The following is an 18,762-nucleotide window of genomic DNA, read 5'->3' as shown; positions in this document are numbered from 1 at the left end:
GGTTTTGCCCCTAACCAGTCCCCCCCCCCCCCCCCCCCCCCCCCCTGCCCTACTGGCCAATTGTTGCGACCATAATAGCCTGGTTACAACATTCCCGGATTGCAAAGCTTCTCCCTCTCTTTGAGAAAAGTATATTGATTGAACCAAGGTATAGCTGCTGTTAATAGCTCGCTTCTTAAAGAGCCACTGAAGAAATGTACCCCTTATTTATGTGCTTCACACTGAGCTGAATTCGAGTTGTGACTTGGGTTAGGGTCACCCGGAATGCCAGATTGGCAGCCTTCAAGAATCCCACTTCTCGTTTCGAATGAGAGGAACCCATTTCGATCTAGAGTCCAAGTAGAACCCTGAAGAAACCCGCAGTCCGCACTACCAAAGGCCGACCAGTGACTGGGAGTTTCAGAGATGCCCACCTGCTGGGAACACCATCCAGCAGTGTCTTCAGTAGTTTGTTCATTATTAATAGCGAGGCAAAATGAATTTCCCGACTGATAGCCAAAATAGTGATTGGAGATGCAGTGAGTTCCACCTCCTGTCCCTCCCGTTAATCCAATGCATAGATTTGTACACGATATCTCGTCCGCCACTGCAAAAGAGCACAACGCCAGAATAGCTGCTGCGGATGCAAAAAACAGTTTTAGGAGTCGATATGTTTGTTTGTTGTGTATCTTTAGTATTTCAGATAAACAAAATGAAGCTTTTGTAATTATCGTCGGGTTTGCAGATGAAGAAACCTCAGCATGCCGCGGGAACCATTCTCTTTTTTATAGACCGTTTGTACTTACTGACTCTCTCTGCTGACTCGTCTTTACGGTGATGGATCTGGATTCCAAATCATGCGTTTAAACCCACGAATCGAAATCAAGGACGTTTCTCTTGCCTGGCCATGGTGTCAAACTCTTTGGGGACTGTAGCCTGCAAGGTGTGAACGTAACCTGAAGCAAGGGGATATGATGCTAAACGGTATCGTTGCCAAATATTAAGGGCAAAGGGATATAGTTCTGGCTTCAGCTGCGTAACTATAGTACAATACTTCTGAGTCCCTTCTGAACATTGAAATTTGGCTTGAAGTCATTTTAAAGTATTAATAGCATACACAACTGATCGAGCCTTAGCTAAAGTGATCCTTTTAGATAGGCAGCACCGTTTAAAATATGTCTCTCTCAGGCACGTGGAATTAGCTGCATTCCATCTAGATCTTATATCCAAGTAATACACTCAAATATTAAGCTGCACGCTTATGGTAGCAAAATTCAAAGCTGTACTCCGGTTGCGTGTTCTCCAGTAAGTACTGCTAACGTAGGTACGGATAATAGTACCGTCCAAGCGCGCAGTAACAGCACTTGATCTTCGCGTTTTAAAAAAAAATAGCTGGGGATGATTGTTGCTATAAGCAGACGGCCCGGTTCGGTTTCATACCCAATGGTGCTGCGATGTTAATAAAACTTGAAGTCCTTGAGGAGTGGTAGGGCATATGTCCCTGTATATAACGCACTACATGTAACTACTTCCAGTGGTATAATCTGCCTTGATGAAATTACTTTGAGATCTACTATGACCAATACTACTAACAGTACCTGATCTAAGCCTTTTACAGCAGTTATTATCAGTTTACAAGCCAAGTCATGTATACATGCAACAATGGAGCAGTAAGACTTATAAACAAACAGCACTACTCCGTACCAATGCTCCACATACCAGAAGCGACAATTTTCCCGACGTCCAATGATATCTATCAGAAACTGTCGAATAGACCCACTTGACAGACTACGTCTTCCCTACATGTATTGTTCCGCCTATTTAAGTATTCACATTTCCCAAGTTAGCGAGCCGTTGGCTATATTGGAAAATATTACACACGTACCCTCGCCAAGATGAGTGAGCTACGATCTCGTATGGTGGAACTTGCCATCTCTTTCATAAATGCTTTCAACGAGTTCACCATAGAATCTGTTGTGAGATATCGCAGCGAGAGTTGCCTTCACCGCCTCCGACCAAAGTCACTAGACGCGCCGCCACGCACCAACAGCGAATACTCTGCCTGGGTCGCCAACCTGAAGACCGTTATGAGCGGGTTTAAACTGTCTTTCATGGATGGCTATGAACCTATAATCGACGATATATCACGCCATATCACCTTGCACCTCAAATCTACCTGTGAAACGGTTCTGGGAGAATATCAAAATGAATATGTGTGGATCCTGAAGGTCGATGAGACTGGCCAAGTAATTGAGGACATTATGGAATTTGCGGATAGCGCGTATACAATTGAATGGATTCAGAATCTTCAAAATTATATTGAAAAGAAGTAGAACGGGAAATAGGGTATCTTTTTATGCAACGAAACGAAGCGGGAATTGTCATTGACTAGGCATAGAAGCCGAAGATATAAAGGTCTGAGATTTACCTATCTTGAGTTCCGTGTACCAGCGGGCTTATACTGCCTGTGAAGTTAATGAATAATATAATGAGCTTAGAGCACACAATCCTCAAACCCCGTGGCAAAAGTATTGTTTATCGGGGGAGTGGGACGCTTCCGTGCTCATGTAAGCTGGTATGTAACACATTCTCGCGGCACAAGAGCCTCAATCACGTCTCTGTAGCTGTCGAGTCAGCGTCAAACATGCGCACTAGCCAGAGGAGCTGAGAGCATTATTTAGTTGTTCCGCATTGCCTAGTACTATGGCGTATCACAGGCTACAGCTTTTCGATTTAGCATCAAATTGCCATTTCTGGCTTTTTCAAACCTCTCAGTATTGCAAACATCTGGTGCAGGGCATAATCACCTATTCTGTATGCGAGATTTCAGCTCATTCAGACTCTCTCGGCTAACAAACAATGGGTCGCTTACATTTGTGCCTGATCCCTGCGCCACTCAAAGTCTATCAGCCCGCGTGGCAATCGTATGATATGACCTGCCTCGATTCTTAACTTCGGGACAAAATCCACTAGTAAAAATGAGAAAAGCCGAAGATCCTAACGATGTTAGTACTTGAGTACTTCAGCATGGAATTCAATCCTCTTTGCCGAGACCCACCATCACTTGCTGCGATATATATATCATGGTATATAAAAAATTAGGGGTAGCGACCTATCCCGAAGCAAAAGCGATCTTAGTGTTATGAATCAGGGATGCGACTAAGTCTGTCGACGATCTCTTAGGGTGGTTTTAGAATACTGTCTCATGGGGGGCTTCTATTCAATAGCCTGTAATAAAACCCTCCTGGCGAGCAACCTCTTTAACCCTTTCACAATGTAGGAGAGGAGGGAGATAGTCCTCTATATCTCGTAGGTAGTATTTGTGTTTCAAGGTAGCAGGCTCAACTGCACAATATCAGAAATTGGTAAACCGTTATATGATTAATTACTTATTACAATATAAGAGAGAGCGTGCAATAGCAGCTGAGAGAGTTCATGGGTCGGAGACATGAAGAGCACGTGAGGCCAGCAAACACTCTGGCTTTGAATTGTCGTCCATCTTGGCTGCTTAAGCTCATTGGAATGTTTGAATAACCAGTCAACTACTCAATCAGTCAACTACTCAATCTTTCTGGGCCGTCCTAAAATGTGGGATCATCTCGTAAAGGCGGGCACGCCGCGACATATCTATCACGGCACTTTTGCTAACGCTGACGCAGTGCCGCCGTGACACCGAAATCGTGCCGACTATTTTATCATTACAATTACGAGGATACAATCTTCCGTTACCAAGTAATACCGACGGCGCAGCGTTTTCCTTCCACGGAGAAGATCGACTCGTTCGCCACAACTCGTAATCAGCCCGTCTTGGCTAAATCAAAAGGGTCTTCGGAAGATGGAAGACTCGCGAGATCAGAGAATATATAAGGCAGCATTGAACTCAGGATCAGGAGGTCTTATTATTCTCAGTTCGCACTCAGTCATCTTTTGGACGTCGTTCAACTCTTTATTCCCATTAACAGAAAGTTATCCCAGTTGCTGGAGGCATCATTCTTATCCATATCCAGCTTTTCAAACATGTAAGATGAATAAAGAAAGGTTTCTCAGTCGGTTCTAATAATCCGTTTACAGCTGGGGTTTCCCAAAGGTTAAGGGATAATAAAGCTCCAAATATCGACTTTGGCCGCCTGGATCGCTTTTGGCGTCCAGATATTCACCGCCATAGAATGTACAAAGACCGAACCGCTCGGCAATGACTGTGGAGCTGCTGTAGCTAAGCTCAACGACTTCTGTGCGAGCAGTGGCAAAAACAAAAATCTTAGAGAGATACGGCCGCTTTCACGGTAGGAACCTGCGTGGCCAGTCTGACTACTCCTCGCGCTTCGGACTTCGAAACAGACTGCGGCACGCTGCACGACTACCTCAACAAGATCAAGATGATCTGTGTGGCTAACGGAGCCGGAGGCATCCAGGTCGTCTCTGCTGCTGGGGGGGCTGCGCTCTATCAGGTCAACAGTGTCGGCAACATCCGCCCCCCCCGAGAAACGAAAGGTGAAAGGAGTCGAGAAAAGGGGCGCGCCTGTCAACCCAAACGGACAGAGGATCACCATAGCCGGCTTCACTGCTGTGATGACGTCCGTTCATGCCTCACAAGGCGGAGCTTTTACGCATGGTGATGTCGGCACCGTCATTAAGAGCCTGGCTGGCGCGTGGGCTAAGGGTGCTACATCATCTGCCGTGGCGCTTGGCGGTGGTGTTGAGGCCGGCGCTGCATGGACATTCTTCAACGGCTTCGCTGATAACTCTCTTCCACTAGCAGTTATTCAGGAGGCGACAAAACGGGCGCTCAACTGGGCGGTTGGGCAAAGAGCCTCGGGCGCCAACTTCCAGCTGACAGATGCAGCTGGCGGATTGATCGTCCTCATGGATGCCGGCGCCGACTAAAGGCCTCGGTGATAGCCAGTTGCTCGGTCGGCGCTCGAGGTGGGAGTGGTGACCATTACAAGGGGCAGTTTAAACTGGCTATAAACAGTGAGGAACCTCTCTTACTATGTAGCAGGTATGGAGCTACTCTCAGTTGCTCTTGGGGTTTAAGTACTGGCATAAGGATGGCCAAATTTTACATTCTCTGAGGGAGGACCAGGTTTTGGGAGCTTGCTTAGGCAATATTATACTTCCGTAGCCAGTCTTCGTTAATTCACACCGTTTTAGACAGCCGTGCAGACGAAGTGTGATGATGACCAGAAAACAAATCTGTAGTAGTAATAGATTCAGAATCTTTACAATTCTATTCAAAAGAAGTAAAATTGGGAACCAGGATATCTCTTTATAGAATAAACTAAAACGGGAATCATTATTAACTACTAGTATAGAAGTAATATATTGAGTTTAAGATTTACCTATATTTAGCTCTATGTAAGAGCATAACTAGGCCGCCTGCTAAAGTTAATCAAAAATATAATAAGCTTGGGTATATTATCCTGAAACCCAGTGATATGTTTATTAGTTATTATGGAAATATAGTGTTTCGGTGCTACGATGCTTCTAATTTACTCTTAGATGAGGGTATGATGGATCCTCGGACTAGATGCTCATATAAGCTGAGGCGTAACACAATCTCGTAGCACAAGTTCTCCAGTGTTCAATAATGTCTCCGTAGCTGTTGAAGTAGCGTTAAATATGCGGACTAGCAGAGCTGAGAATATTTTTGGTTATTCCACAACGCTAGTACTATGGCACCTTCACGGGTTATAACCTTCAGGTTTGGATCAAATGCGTTTCTGGATCCTTCAAACTCCCCAGCATTGCGGATATCTTCTGCAGGGAATGATCACCTGTACTGTATTTGAGATTTGGCCTATCCCGCTGAGGCGGGATTGTTTGCTTGACTTTAGAGTACTCGTTCGTAATTTAGCAAAGGCGGTCTGTATCCATGTATACATTGTAGTAAAACAAGACCTTTGCTCTGAATCCTTTGCTTACTTTGCATGAAGAGCGCGTCCTTCTTGTGCGACGCAAAATATAGTCACCTGGCCTTTGGATCAAGGCTCTGCTGCCTTGTTTCTGTAACATATACCTTGTGGGGGTTATGCAGGTTGTCGTAAGACTCTCTGGACTAAGAAACAATGGGTCGCTTACGTCTGTGCCTGGCCGCAGTGCGATTCAATGTCTATCAGCCGGGCATCACTCGCATAATATAACCTGCCTCGATTTCTTCCTCTGGGACAAAGGTCTCTGGTGAAGATGAAAAAAGTCGAAGATTCTGATGATGATAGCACGGTAGCAGGATATTAAATCTTCCTTCACAAGACTTAATATCACTTACTACAACGCATATCTTAGCGGTATGTAGAATGCCTAGAAACCACCGTCTGCGTAACTTATGATACCTGGCAACAACTTACGCTATATTAGAGTGACAATGACAAATAAATGCGCTACGAAACAGCAGAAATTAGAATATTCTTAATCAGTGAGTAAAATTACTCAAAGTCTCTAACCAATGGGGTTTGACTGCATGGAGCCAGGCCCTAGAGCATTTTCCTGTTTAACATTCTGTATTACCTACATGTGCATAAATGTGATCAGCATGAAGTAACACTTTTGTCTAGGTAACTTCATGTTCGTGTTACACAACTGCGGGGAAGTATCTTACTCAGACTCCTGTATATTGGTGATCGCCGACTCAGATACAAATACAAACGCATGAGGCTTCCTTCATCTTTCATCTTTACAGTTTACTGTTGAGAGGACCGTAATAACCCACTGCACACTGATCTTTGCTCTATCATACTCTGGAAAATCGATACAACATGGACTCCCCTTACACACTGAATCGGGGTCCCAATACTGGTGAGGAGCAGCGCCTCGATACTCAGCATTATAACATGTGGATGCCAGTGGCTAAACATCTTCTGCCGCCTCACATTTTTGGTCACCTGATGGAGCTTGACCATCCTCCCGCTATAGCTGATCTTGCCACTGGCACTGGTATTTGGCTCAGAGATCTTGCGACCAAATTACCCAGCAATGCACGTCTAGACGGCTACGATTACGACGCATCAAAGTTCACTCAAGCTTCCCAGTTACCTGATAATGTTCGGCTTTTTCCAGGAGACATACTGAAACCGTTTCATGAGCAACTGAGAGAGCAGTATGACGTGATTCATGTACGAATGCTCCTACTTGGCCTCAAAGCCGACCAATGGGCAGAAGCAGCCCGAAATATCAAGACGCTGCTGCGACCAGGAGGTTGGCTGGTGTGGGAGGACCTTGGACACTCAGGAATTACATGTGTGCCCATTACAAAGGAATTTACGCTGTGGAACAACGCTGAATTACGGTACGCCAGCTCGGTTGGTAGAGATATTATGTGAGCAATTCAAAATAGGTAGTTTCACTACCGCCGTCCAAAAGCCCTAACAATCTTCTAGAGCTCCAACGCGACTTCTGAGCCAAGTTCAAGAATCTGGTTATGTCGATTGCCATGAGAACGTCTATCATAGCTTTGGCTTGGCAGAAAACCTTCGTAAAATCACTGGACAGTTGCTCATGACCGGTGCGCGCCAGATTTTGAAGGGTTTGCTCGATAAGACTGAGTCCACAGTTATTAACTCTCACGGCGAGGCAGATGCGATAGTTGACAAGATAATAAGCGATATCGAAACAGACCGTTGCGTTGTTGGATTTTTCATACATGTCATTACTGGTCAAATAGAGACAAAAGGACGTGGGAAGAACTGAGGTGTATCTTGAGCAGTGAATACAAATATGTGCACAATAATAGCCAAATTTGCTGCAGTTAATATCTCTCTCCCCAACGAGTTCTAGCTTAATGTCGAGACGTTACCTTCGGCAACAGCCGTTTCTGGTCGTGAATCTCATGAATCAAACTCCAACTTCCCAATCACGTTACTACTGCAAACACGAGGCTCCACATCTTATTAAATAATTAGGCTCCAGCGCACAGACCACCTGCTCCCAGACCAATAATTTGTCCGGACAAGGGTTGTCAATTGCCTTTAAATACTGCCTGCATAAACACTCCAACCAACCATCTGCAGTATGAGACGTCAATAACTACCAAACAATATTGTATACATGTATCATGGACCAATCATTTGAGATTATTACACCCGGAGATTCGCTGGCTGCAGACAATGGTGACATTGTTATGCTGAGCCGTGATGACGTGAGCGATTTCAACGAAGAGAATATCCTGCCTCAACCGCCTGAGACTCTTAACAAAATCAAGCAATGGCTTTGTCCAACGGACTATGCTGCTGTCAATGGAGAATTCTATAAGCACTTGAGATCCCATGTTGCCGGAACGGGTGACTGGCTCTATTCGACGGATGCCTTCAAGCAATGGCACGATTCAGAAGCCGAGGGGATACTTTGGCTCAAGGGCATCCCCGGTTCAGGAAAGTCTGTCCTCGCGGCAAGATCAATTCAGCGACTGCAAGAGGAAGACGCTCCAGTTCTCTATTTCTTCTTCCGCCAGATCATCCGCGCCAATTATGAGCCAACAGCTCTGCTACGAGACTGGCTTGTCCAGATTCTACCCTACAGCCCGCCGCTCCAAGCCAGACTCAAGGAGTACCTGGACGAGCGCCGAACAATTGAGACGCTGTCCATTACGGAAATGTTCAGAGACCTTCGATTGGCGTGCACATATGTGCCTAAGGTTTACTGCGTTATAGATGCTCTCGATGAGATGAACCTTGGCAATGACCACTTCCTGCATGAGTTGGCCAAATTCTCATCGTGGCAGCCGCCCAAGATGAGAATGATTATAACGAGCAGACCAGTGCCTGCGGTTGAGATACCACTTAGACCTTATCCGACGGTCCAAATTCACCTCCAGGAACAGCTGGTGGATCAAGATATTGCGGTCTATCTACAACGACTGCTAGCTGGCTCTGGCATTCCTGGAGATGATCAAAACAAGATCCAGCAAGCAATCCTTGAAAAAGCTGGCGGAATCTTCCTTTACGCCAAGTTGGTCATGGAACAAATCATGGAACAAGGTGCCAACATAGAGCACATTCTTGAGACTCTACCCGCCAATCTCAATGTCATGTACACCAGTCTTCTGAAAGAGCACTCCCAGAGGTCTGGCATACCGCACCATGTACAGCTCTTAGTTCTGCAATGGGTGACTCACGCAAATCGCCCGCTCCGACTCCTTGAGATGGCAGAAATGCTCAGCGTGACACGTCAACTGGATGGTATACATGAGCTCAGAGAAGCCAAGGATATCATCCGTGCCATCTGCGGATCGCTTTTGGAGATTCTCCCCGACGAGACTGTCTCTGTTGTACACCACTCTCTCACCGAATTTCTAAAGGGTCAAACACGCTCTGTTGCTCAGGAGCATCCAGCCGATGAGTACAGCTTGCTTGAATCTGATACAACTCACCTCAGGCTAGCTCTCGCATGTCTATCTTACCTTGATGCAGGGTGCCTGGACAGCTATGAGATTATGGAGAAGAGCAAATTGAGAAACGAGAGGTGGAAACATAAGGGACTCAACCAAAATACGAGACTAGAACACCCTTTTGCCGAGTATGCCGTCTTCAATTGGCATTTACACATAACCAAGGCTGGGTTATTAGCCAGAGGTCAACCAGAGCTATTTAAACTGCTGGACAATTTTCTCCAAGGGAACCGCTTTCTCGTCTGGCTGAGTCTAGAGTGGCCGAATTGCGAATTCGGTGACATGTCTCCTCTACATGTCGCTGCTTATCTCAATCTGACGGATTACATGCGGGAGCTTCTGGAGAGGCCAAACGCCAACGTCAATGTTCTCAATGAGATGGAAGAGACTCCCATCTACTGGGCTGCGTATAATGGACACGAGGAAGCAGTCAGGCTTCTCCTGCAGCACGGCGCCGAGCCAAACAAATACAACGCTACTGGCTTGACGCCATTACACGAAGCCGCAATTCGAAACTACGCAGCAGCAGCACAGGCCTTGTTGGCTGCTGGGGTTGATCCCCTGACTCCTAGGACAGATCCTCAAGCCGAACGTTACCATTATCCCGAGCGCAGGTCCACTGGCCGGACGCCGCTCAAATATGCCTGCAAGAATGGGCATGATGAAGTCGTAGCCATATACCTGCCCTTTATCAAAGATATTAACGTCGTGTATGGCGCATTACATTCGGCGGCGAAGGCTGGCCAGGACAAAGTCGTGGCGTGTATCCTGAGGCACCCAGGCATAGAAGCAGACGCCTTCGTTTCCTATAACACGGCATTATACTATGCTTGCGAGGCAGTCAGCCCTCGGACTATCGAAGTCCTTCTGAAAGCTGGAGCCAATCCAAATGTCTTGACTGAGCCGGAATTCTATCAACGCCTTAGCATAATACATGGTGCAAAGGGCCTGGACCCGAATGGTTCAGAGCGCATGCTTACAGCTCTTCACTTGCTGTCCAGCAGTATTGCAGGGAACAGTCGACCAAGCGTGGACTATATACAGAAATGTTTTGAGCTAGTTCAGGAGGTTGGGGTCGATCTAGAGGTTCGAGACCTCGAAGGCAAGACGGCTCTGCACAGCTTGTTCTCGGGCCAAGCTTTTGTGTCATCCGAATCAGTGTTTGCCATGTTACGGCTACTTCTCAGGGCGGGCGCTGATGCGAACACAACGTGCGATAAGGGAGAGACACCACTGCACGGGAATCCCACCAGCAAAGATGCTGTCCGTCTGCTCATCGAAGAGGGCGGCGCAGACATCAATAAGCGACGAACTTCGGATGGTAGAACACCGCTTTTGTGTATTCTCGCTACTCAGTCGCCGGAAACATCGTTGGAATTCTTATCCTTTGGTCCAGACTGTAATGTCGTGGATAATGATGGCAATGGCGCTCTTCACGTTGCCTTGGGCTGTCGACATACAAATCGCGATCTAATTCTTGCCCTCCTGGCACAGGGAGCCGACCCAAATCTGAAGAATCACAGCGGTCAAACGGCATTGCACATTGAGGGCGAATTTGGGCATGGGCAAGAGCAGTTGATTAGGCTCTTGGTGGAATCCGGCGCAGACCTTGAGGCCCGAGATAATAACGGCTGTACACCTTTATTCAAACGAGTGAGCTCATATTTCCACGTTGAAGATCGCCGTTCAACCGATGTTCTCAAGACCCTTGTGGAATTGGGAGCGAAAACCGATTGCCGCGACTACAAGGGCCGAACTTTGCTCCACGAAGCGTCCCGCTGCGATGCTCACGATCGATTCAAATACTTCGTGGATCTGGGAGTGAACCCGCTTGCACAAGATGAAGCAGGGAATACCATGTGGCACGAAGTAATTTACACTCGGGCTTACCCGGCTCAACGCCTTTCTTGGCATAAGAGCAATGGTCCACCAATTCCAGATATATATAATCTCCTGATCGAGAGTAGAGTTGATCCCGACCAAGCCAACAATCAGGGAAGAACCCCTCTACATATTGCCTCCGGTATAGAGACTGAGGCAGTTGACAGCCGATATGAAAAGACCCCAATCAATTACTTGTTGAGTGTTTGCAAGAACCTGAGCCCGGCCGACAGCGATGGCATAACGCCCCTCCACTTGGCTGCGACTATCTCCGAGTATCACGTCGCGGCACTCCTCAGAGCTGGGGCCAATGTAGCAGCTGTGACTCTTGATGGGCTGACTCCATTGCACCTCGCAGTTCGCGCTTGTCAGTCAAATATTGTTGGCATGCTTCTTGATAAAGTCGAGAGAGATGGTTCTTCAAATGGTTCAACTTTCGTTAATCATCGGGATAACAGTGGACGAACAGCTCTTCATTACGCATGCAGATCCGGACGTCCAGAGGCAGTAGCGTTCTTACTCGCAACAGGAGCCGATGTTAACATCCGGGCCAAGGATGGTATAACACCACTACAAGAATGTACCAAATTTGAAAGCGAGCTGGAACTCTGGAGAGGCTGTGGTTCGGCCGCCGACAGATATCAACGTCTCCAAGCCGCAGGACTTAAGCTTGGCGATGAAACACGCCCATTCCTGCGTAGGCTTGATGAACACATACAGGAAGACAAAGAAATACCCCCTGAGCATACTTCAAGTCGCCTTGACGAGATATTAGACATGTTAGTCGATCACGGACTAGACGTTCATACAACAGATACCTCCGGACGGAACCAGATTCAAGAAGCCATCAGTCTTATCAAGGGCCCAACAATGTGCTATACCATAAGATGCTTCTTGGCTCTGATCAATAAACTGGATCCACACTTATATAAAGGCGAGATTGAGTCTCTTTCGAGCCTTCGGGAGCAGGCGCAGTCAATGGTGGTACCTCAAGAACCCGATCATCAATGTAATCATATACACTGCCACGACTCTGAGCCTGATAAGCTATTAATGTCACGAGAATACAGTCGCTTCGAACAGGCCCATCAAGAAGGTGCGGATTTGGCGCAACCAAGCCGCGCAAATGGTACCCCGTGGCATAGTTTAGTCCGTGGAGGATATGGGATGCTCCTCGAGAAGATCTGCACTGGCGAGGTTGTGAAACACTTTGAAGATGAGAAATGGTGCAAGAAGTGGATGAAGGGTTTTGCAAAGCGTAGCCATCCCTATGGCCGGCATAGCATCAGCTCGCTCTTGATTGCTGCATGCAGCAGCAGAACGCCTAATATGGAGGTGGTCAAAGTGCTCGTTGAGACCTTTAAAGCCGATGTAAATGCGCAAAGCCCTACAGAGATCATGGACCTAATAGATGGGCAGATAGTACCAGGGGAGAGTGCGCTTCACATCTTGGCCAGAGGTCACCACTGGTGGCAGGTTCACCAAGCACTTCCTTATCTCGTCAGTCATGGAGCCAATGTCAACTTGAAAGATCAAATCAAACGGACGCCTCTGCACATCGCATTAGAGATGGTTCCAGGAAACACTCCCAGGGTGCCTTCTTTCCAAGAGGAAGCAGCTCGAATCCTTGTCAGTGCCGGTGCAGATATTCACTCAAGCGACCACATGGGCAAAAGCTGTCAGACTCTTGCGGTTAGAAACAGCAATCCCAGAATGCTTCAGATTGTACTGCCATCGGGAAGCGCATTGGATATCTCAACTTTGTTCGTTGCAATCGAAGAGTGTAACGTTGAGTTGTTTGAGCGACTGATATCAGTCGGCATGGATCTCAACAAGAGATGCGACACCAATGCTTCAGGAGACAAGCTTGGTCCAATAATTAGGGATGGCGGCGCCACGATTGAAGTGGATGAGCTATACGCGTTGCTACTCGTTGATCATAAAGCAACAACTCACGTTAATGCCTCAAATCACGGCCCCCTCTTCGGTAACCATTTCGGTAATAACACCACAAATCCAGCTCAACCTGATGATGATAAGTCGAAATACATTCGCATGGTGGAGCTGCTTGTTTCTCACGGCGTGGACATGTATGCCAGGTTTAACAAGACCGTTCAAAATACCAGTGCTTCTCTTGCGGTCATGGCTTCCACGAATAAGGCCATCGACAGTTCTGAGAATGGCAAGCCAGGCAAACAGCCTCCTCGAGGCCATCACTATGAAGACTGCACCGTCATTCACGAGCTGTTAGAGACCAGCAAATTTATCCAAGACATAATTGACTGGAAATCCCTCGACCTGGAACATCGCGATAGTAAAGGCAGGACATTGCTTTTGGCAGCATGCCGGAATAAAACAGTCGCCGATGTGACCGCTACGAAACTTGTTGAACTGAAAGCCGATCTGTCAGCCCGGGACAGTGAGGGCAAAAACGCCCTACATCACATCTTCGAATCTCATGCACCGAATGAAATTTGCAAACACAACGAGGTAGTGAAACTGATGCTAGCCAAGCGTCCGGAGCTTATACATGAAGAAGATAATAAAGGCAATTTACCAATCAACTACGTTCAGCCAGGTTTCTGCAATCCGCATATGGGCTTCTTCCGATCAGGACCTTGCAAAGACATTGTCGATATCCTTCTAGATGCGGGTTCAGACCCATTGCATCCGGACGCTGACGGCAATTTCCCCATTCATTTCCTCGGTCACCGGCCGAAGCATGCCTTGTTTCAGCGCTTCCTTGACATGGGCGTTCCAATCGACATACGTAATACCAAGAGTGGTAACACGCCATTGTTCAATTGGTTTTCTTCAGAACCATCACACCTCGACTGGCCACGACCTGGCTTACAGATCTCGCTTGCCGGTGGCATCAACGCAGTCTTCCCAAACCCAGCTCTCTCGAGACCTCACCCAAGCAACATCTACCCATTCCCAACCGCAGTCCTCCCAGGAACAGTCACCCCAGGCACAATCCTCCCAAACACGAACTTTCAAACACCAGCCCTACCAGGAGCAGTCACCCCAAGCGCGAACTTCGCAAGTCCGGCCTTTCTCAGAGCAGCCCTGCCACAACCAGTGCTCGCACCAGTGGATAAAACCAAGCTCGAAGATTTTGAACAAGAGCAGCTGGCATTCTACGAAGAGGCAGGGGCAGATTTCATGGCTCGCAATAATGCTGGAGAGACTCTGTTGCATACCTTGGCTGGCGCATCGTTCCAAAGCAGTTATGGCGGAAGGAGTAAAGACGACATGACCACTGCTAGGTTCAAATTTCTAGTTGCTAAGGGCCTTGATCCTCAAGCTGAAGACGGAAGACAGAGAACGGCTATTGACGTTGCTGTAGCATGTGATAACAAAGGGTTTCTAGACTTTTTTAAGAAGTGAGCTCACAAGAATCTGATGTTTGGGATTGAGGGCTATGCAAGTGTGTTCAGATAAATAGGCAATGTGCCATTATGTTAAAATATCACGATAATCTCGATACATCTAAGCATTCCACGGCCCACTTCCGACGAATTCTAACTCCTCCTGACCAAAGTTCTCTTCGAAGTTCAGGTTGGTCTGCATACCAGCGGCAGCCATGGCTTTCAGTCGTCTTTCCACCAAGCCACCTAGGGTATCAGCTTTCAGGAATGAGTTGAAGCTCTCTATCTGCTCGTCTGCAGTAGGAAACCCGGTGCGCTTATTGATGAGATTCTTCGCTGCAGCAATGGCAGAGTGTTCCCAGCCAGCTACCCGGCGACCAAATTTGTCCACAAATTCTTCGAATCGAGCATCTGGGATTGCACGATTGATCCCTGATATAATTTAGCATTACTCTCAAACTTTAGATATGGGAGCATTAATAAGCTGATAGCTTACATCCGTAGAGAGCAGCGGTCTCAGCGTCAATGCTGTCAGCGTCCACCCGCTTCGATGCTTGCTTTTATTGATGGAGTTTCTTTGCAAGAAATGGGAAAATAGATATGCATAAAGCAGTGAGCATGGCCCCAGAAGCGTTTGACCATTCTTCGCCGACCTTTGCAAGGTTGACAATTTGTAAGTCGGTAAAATCGCCAATTGATAAGGTAGAATCACAAAGTCCCAAGAGGCAACCCGGATTTCACTTTGTCTATCCACCTTGGATGTATACGACATGTGTTACTGAAGCGCTGAGTATTCAGGGTACTGTAAGACCTCTCGTAGGCCCCAGCATTCGCAATCAACTATAGAATAGAAGATTTGTAATAGTTGAGGAGCTCTGCAGATGACAACAGAGAGACTCTTATCAATGGTGCCGTGTCTCTAGATCCAAAAAATCATACATGTGATATTGGCAGTAACGGATCAACAGTGAACAATTTGCTCTGTGGTTAATATGTTTATCGGCGAGGCTTCCGGGAAAGCAATCCCACATCGCACTTTTAAGGAGAGGGACATTGTTTCAATTGCGTGAGGGATCGAAAACTAAGGACTGATACCATGTATAATTAGATATTTATCACAAATGTCAACATCAGAACATTAATAGGAAATCTCGACGATGCATGGTCAACCCTCTGCTAGTAGAATGGCGCCCCCATTTGCAGGGACACTGGCACCATTCATCCAACGAGCATCTTCGCTCGCCACGAAAGCTACAATGGCCGCAATTTCCTCTGGCTCTGCCAATCGCTTCTCAACAGTGGCATAGTTTTCAAGTCCTTCCATGTACTCTTTGGGCAGATTGGCTAAGGCGTCCGCCATGGCAGGAGTCTTCGTGGGCCCGACGCTTATTGAATTGATCGTGATGCCTTTCTCCGCAGCTAACGCGCTCGCCATAGATCGAGTTATACTGTTTAATGCTGCTTTACTAGCACCGTAAAGTATTCCGGGCTCGTCGGCCGCCTGTTTGGCCGTCACGGAGCTCACGTTAATAATTCTGCCACCTTTTGTGGGCATAAAGGGGAGCGCTGCGCGAGTTGCAAAAATCGGCGCCCGTACGTTGGCGTGAAAAAGGTTATCAAAATTTTCGACGGTGGTATGTAGAATAGGAAGAAGATGCTCAGATGTAGCGCTAGATTATCGTCAGCACTTTATTCTGCTCAGTCACAAATTAAACTCACAGAGCAGCATTGTTGATAAGGATATGGATTGTATTTGTCTTTAATCCTGCGAGCGCTCCTTTCACTATTGTCTCTCCGATGTCGACGTCGAGAATATTGGCACGTATCGCAACCGCATCGGCTCCATGAGCTTTGATCTTGGTTACAGTGTCGTTTGCTGCTGCTTCATTGCCTGAGTAGGTAATAGCCACCTATAAAAAGCAAAAGGTTAGTCATTTATGTTTCAAATACATGCTATCAAAGTCTTTCAGAAAACGCACTCCTCTAGCACCTCGCTCTGCTAGTAACAGTGCAATTGAAGCCCCGATGCCTCTGGAACCTCCAGTGACAATAACATACTTATTTTCAAATGGGCGAGACATCTTATCAAACCCAGTACCGCTTAATGCGAACAATACGATGATTTCATTATAATGTATATAGCGGGATGAAGACAAGTTTTTATACATTGAACAGTGTCCCTAGATTTTACAAAATTACGGCTTCTGGCTGTACATGACAAATGCAAGATGGAGCGGACTTCATCTCACACCACGGCACTCATTGGATTTTATTTAACTCCGGCACCTTAAAAGCGGTGCAATAGTCTGACACAGCAGTCAAGGCCCATGTAGTTTGAGTTTGACGGAGATATGATGAAGGTCTCGCAGAGATGTAGCGGAGTTTTAGCGGAGGTTTCAATAAAGGACGTCAATCAATGCATCCCAATTAGTTATTCTATCAAGTTATGTATGCTGCCGACACTCTTTCCATATTTGCGGCGGACTTTTTGCAGTGCAAAGTGTTGATAGCTAACCTCAAGAAATCTCCCTTTACCGATGAAGAGCGTTTTCTCCGATTTATGCCGGACAATACAATACAGAATCTAATTGAGATGAGAACGATGTCAGACATGTTAATAAAACGTTCATTTATCGAACGTATAAGCTTTCGTATAAGTACGTTATGAGTAAATTGACCGGTTAGTGAACGGCTAAGAGACGCACCGTCACATTTACTCAGGGTACCAAAAGAAGTAACAGAAAAATCATTTTGTCAGCTCATTATGATAATGTAGCAATGTCTGACGTTATAGAAGATTATAAATCGTTAGATAACTAACGGGTCCGTTTCTACCGCTACATAATGGAAATTATCTATTCTAATTGTTCCAGCTGTATTCGGTCAAGAATGAAGCTGTTCACAAAGTTAGTTGTTCTTCCCCCGCCTCATTGTTTTCTCGCAAAAGCCAGTAAAACATACCCTGCAGCCGGCACTCCAACTGAATCATCGCAGTGCTAGAATTACTTGTGGTTTGAGATTCCATCCAGCAGTTTGGGTCTCTCAATATTGAAACTGAAAACTCCCTCATTGGGCCGGAAAGAGCTCATCTTACAGGCAAAGGTAACCCTTCATAAGAAGAGGAGCAACATTCTCGTCCTAGATGAGGCCTTGATCGTGGTGGACGGTGAAACTGAAAAATTGGTGGTAGCGGCGCTGGAGAGGGTATCACGAATCACGCGGTGCTGTCGTTGGGCCATCATCTTAGTGCAGTTCGTAAATACAATAATTTGGTGGGTTTGGGTGGAGGTAGGTTTGTGGATGTTGGGCCACCCAATGACACGATTGATGCAAATGGCGGTTTGACAAGAAATAATATAGATGGAGATAGCCAGGTTTTGATACAAGAAGAGGGAAATTTACCGCCAGAGCGATAATGACAAAAATAGATAGTTACCGATATGGTTCTCCATCTTAGCTCATTTAAAATAGAATCTGAACATAGTTATTTGATCTCAAGATTAGCTACGACTTTTCATTGAACAGGCTATCGAGACGTATGCAGTCCATCGTACACGCATTCTAGAGAATAAAACCCTTATAATTATGGGTTCAAATCTTCGTGTTTATTTTCTTGGCTTATCTTTCTCAATCTTCCCCTCATGACGATGCCCAACTCAATAGGTGATGATTGCAAATTTGCAGGTTAGGCGCTTAAACGGCTAAGCAAGGATAATCTGGGGAATCTGCAAGATGCCTTCTTCTCCGCAAAAATCCCCAACATTGTCCATCGTCAATAGGTATTGCATTTCGTTTCGGAGAAAAGGCCATCATTCCCTCATTCGGGCCATTGACGGCCTTTCTCCATCTTGACGAAAAGGCGTGTAGAGCCGAACACCATGACTCGCGTGCCAACCGTTCAACCAACGTCGCATCACTGTGACCCTCACCAGACAATTCCCTTGGCAGCTTGGGTGATACTCGTACGGCAAAAATTCTATCCCTTGCCTGCTCCGGGCACTAATCTCCACCACCGTGGTCATCGATGTGGAGAAGTAGGCTCGTGCAACTTCCGACGACTTGACTCAATGGCTCGACTCTCCGTGTTATTCCCCCACAAGCAAAGGGCACATGGCATTCCGCAAACAAGGGCCGACATCCATCTTTATGGGG

General features: G+C 46.7%; 5 protein-coding genes across 5 annotated transcripts; 4 read left to right on the top strand and 1 right to left on the bottom strand.

Moving 5' to 3' along the window:
- Positions 1–1,874: 1,874 nt before the first annotated feature.
- Positions 1,875–2,312, top strand: Triagg1_1641 (uncharacterized protein; the record flags this gene model as incomplete). The annotated part of the gene is made up of 1 exon (XM_062895734.1): positions 1,875–2,312. The coding sequence occupies one exon, from the start codon at positions 1,875–1,877 to the stop codon at positions 2,310–2,312; it is 438 nt and encodes a 145-aa protein (XP_062759180.1).
- A 2,043-nt stretch (positions 2,313–4,355) lies between these two features.
- On the top strand, positions 4,356–4,863 carry Triagg1_1640 (uncharacterized protein; the record flags this gene model as incomplete). Its single annotated transcript, XM_062895733.1, has 2 exons — positions 4,356–4,362; positions 4,436–4,863. 2 exons carry the CDS (start codon positions 4,356–4,358, stop codon positions 4,861–4,863), a joined length of 435 nt encoding a protein of 144 aa, XP_062759179.1.
- A 1,868-nt stretch (positions 4,864–6,731) lies between these two features.
- On the top strand, positions 6,732–7,662 carry Triagg1_1639 (uncharacterized protein; the record flags this gene model as incomplete). Its single annotated transcript, XM_062895731.1, has 2 exons — positions 6,732–7,261; positions 7,353–7,662. The coding sequence occupies 2 exons, from the start codon at positions 6,732–6,734 to the stop codon at positions 7,660–7,662; spliced, it is 840 nt and encodes a 279-aa protein (XP_062759178.1).
- Positions 7,663–8,026: 364 nt separating this feature from the next.
- On the top strand, positions 8,027–14,629 carry Triagg1_1638 (uncharacterized protein; the record flags this gene model as incomplete). Its single annotated transcript, XM_062895730.1, has 1 exon — positions 8,027–14,629. The coding sequence occupies one exon, from the start codon at positions 8,027–8,029 to the stop codon at positions 14,627–14,629; it is 6,603 nt and encodes a 2,200-aa protein (XP_062759177.1).
- A 102-nt stretch (positions 14,630–14,731) lies between these two features.
- Positions 14,732–16,691, bottom strand: Triagg1_1637 (uncharacterized protein; the record flags this gene model as incomplete). Its single annotated transcript, XM_062895729.1, has 5 exons — positions 14,732–15,042; positions 15,107–15,167; positions 15,866–16,280; positions 16,330–16,520; positions 16,590–16,691. The coding sequence occupies 5 exons, from the start codon at positions 16,689–16,691 to the stop codon at positions 14,732–14,734; spliced, it is 1,080 nt and encodes a 359-aa protein (XP_062759176.1).
- Positions 16,692–18,762: the final 2,071 nt, after the last annotated feature.

Source organism: Trichoderma aggressivum (assembly GCF_033847375.1).
Source record: "Trichoderma aggressivum f. europaeum strain CBS 100526 chromosome Unknown scaffold_004, whole genome shotgun sequence".
In the NCBI taxonomy this organism is placed as follows: Eukaryota; Fungi; Ascomycota; class Sordariomycetes; order Hypocreales; family Hypocreaceae; genus Trichoderma; species Trichoderma aggressivum.
The sequence above is the reverse complement of the archived record's forward strand: the minus strand, read 5'-3'. Positions and strand labels throughout refer to the sequence as shown.